Raw genomic sequence first — 2593 nt, forward strand, 5'->3', positions numbered from 1 at the left:
TACCTCCATTCGCAGCCACTCACTTCTTTCCGGGGCCATTGGCCTTTTCTTCTGTCACACTGGAGTTAAACTTGGGCTAGCATTTAACTTGTGCTCTACTATTTCGTGAGGTACTCCTGTCATGTCCTCTTCACTCCATGCGAAAACATCCATATTGGTTATCAGCATATTCCGCAATTTGACTTTAACGTCGTTGGATAAGCTGCCCCCAATCTAAATTCGCTTATCTGGGTGCTTTGTATTGATGATAATAGAGCAGCTCTGCATCTATTCATCAATGGTAGGAAGCGATTCTGGTGGTGTGATAGATGCACATAGCGCCCTTTCAGACTCCATCCGGATGGTTGCTATTCCTTGTTTGGTAGGGAATTTTATCATACCATGAACTGTTGAAGGAACTGCGCCAAACTTTTGCAAATTAACTCTTCCCAAAAGCGCAATGTAACAAGAATAAGAGCGTACCACGCAATATTCAATGGGCATAGCTCGAGAGCGGGAGGGATTGTTATCATCTGCTAATTCCAATTCGAGTTCAATGCACCCCAACGGCCATGCCGACTCCCCAGAAAACCCAGAGAGTACAGTCATTGGCGCGCGTAACTTTGACTTGATCTCCTCAGGTAGCTTCCTGAAGCAGTGCTCGTACATGACATCAACGCTGCTCCCTGTATCAACATTTAATCTCTTAACATTATATCCGCAGTTAATAACATTCCCTTTGATGATAATCGGCGCATGTGACGGATTTATAGTCTGCATGGGCGGGAAAGATATTGGTTCTATCTCCCACTCCTCCAACTGTTCTATCTTTTGCCTTTGTCCCGCGTGCCAGTCATGCACCATATTGATCGTTTTATCGACGCTCTTTTCAGTATTCGTTTTTGGACTTGGCGCGCCCTTATCAGGAGCTTGATTATGCGAAGAAGATCCTTGATTCTTTGTAGGTTTCAAATGGTTGAGCTCACCTCTCCTGAGGCACTCTATAACCTTCTCGATGAAATATTTACACCGATCGATTTCATGTCCATAATCATTATGGAACTCACAGAACTTTGACTTATCGCACCTGGCGTATTCTGACATTTTACCAGGCTCAGAAAATGTTAAGCAAATAGGTTCAGTAGCCAAGATTTCTTTCAGTGTTTTATTCTACTCGCGCATAATTGCAAAGTTCTGGTTTGGGAAGTGCCCCTTCCCTTGATCAGCTCCAACGCTTAATTTTTGGAACTTATTGTTATGTTTCGACGAGCCATAACCCTGGATGAAATTGTCACTTTTGCGCTTTGACCTTCCGGTGGACCCCTGATGAGAATCGTCATCTCCGCCACTTTTCCCATTATGATACTTGGTATCGTGCCGATTGGTATCTTCTGTAGTGACCCGAACTTTTCCATGTTTATATATATATTAATTGAGATTGATATTTACATGATTAAATCTTTCCAACATATTAAGCAATCAAACTTGTTAAGACTTGATTAATTGAAATAGGTTTCATATAGACAATTGACTACCCAAGTTGACCGGTGATTCACGAACGTTAAAACTTGTAAAAACTATATGATGACATATATATGGTTATATATATAGTTAACATGATATTATGATAAGTAAACATATCATTAAGTATATTAACAATGAACTACATATGTAAAAACAAGACTACTAACTTAATGATTTTAAAACGAGACATATATGTAACGATTATCGTTGTAACGACATTTAATGTATATATATCATATTAAGAGATATTTGTACATCATAATATCATGATAATATAATAATTTAAAATCTCTTTTGATATTATAAACATTGGGTTAACAACATTTAACAAGATCGTTAACCTAAAGGTTTCAAAACAACATTTACATGTAACGACTAACGATGACTTAACGACTCAGTTAAAATGTATATACATGTAGTGTTTTAATATGTATTCATACACTTTTGAAAGACTTCAAGACACTTATCAAAATACTTGTACTTAACAAAAAATGCTTACAATTACATCCTCGTTCAGTTTCATCAACAATTCTACTCGTATGCACCCGTATTCGTACTCGTACAATACACAGCTTTTAGATGTATGTACTATTGGTATATATACTCCAATGATCAGCTCTTAGCAGCCCATGTGAGTCACCTAACACATGTGGGAACCATCATTTGGCAACTAGCATGAAATATCTCATAAAATTACAAAAATATGAGTAATCATTCATGACTTATTTACATGAAAACAAAATTACATATCCTTTATATCTAATCCATACACCAACGACCAAAAACACCTACAAACACTTTCATTCTTCAATTTTCTTCATCTAATTGATCTCTCTCAAGTTCTATCTTCAAGTTCTAAGTGTTCTTCATAAATTCCAAAAGTTCTAGTTTCATAAAATCAAGAATACTTTCAAGTTTGCTAGCTCACTTCCAATCTTGTAAGGTGATCATCCAACCTCAAGAAATCTTTGTTTCTTACAGTAGGTTATCATTCTAATACAAGGTAATAATCATATTCAAACTTTGGTTCAATTTCTATAACTATAACAATCTTATTTCAAGTGATGATCTTACTTGAACTTGTTTTCGT

The 2593-nt window shown here is 36.6% G+C and overlaps 1 protein-coding gene across 1 annotated transcript; it reads right to left on the reverse strand.

Annotated features, from left to right (window-relative positions):
• Positions 1 to 267: 267 nt before the first annotated feature.
• Positions 268 to 1083, reverse strand: LOC139900854 (uncharacterized). The gene has a single exon (XM_071883605.1). It carries the CDS (start codon positions 1081 to 1083, stop codon positions 268 to 270), a length of 816 nt encoding a protein of 271 aa, XP_071739706.1.
• Positions 1084 to 2593: the final 1510 nt, after the last annotated feature.

Source organism: Rutidosis leptorrhynchoides, chromosome 3, assembly GCF_046630445.1.
Source record: "Rutidosis leptorrhynchoides isolate AG116_Rl617_1_P2 chromosome 3, CSIRO_AGI_Rlap_v1, whole genome shotgun sequence".
In the NCBI taxonomy this organism is placed as follows: domain Eukaryota; kingdom Viridiplantae; phylum Streptophyta; class Magnoliopsida; order Asterales; family Asteraceae; genus Rutidosis; species Rutidosis leptorrhynchoides.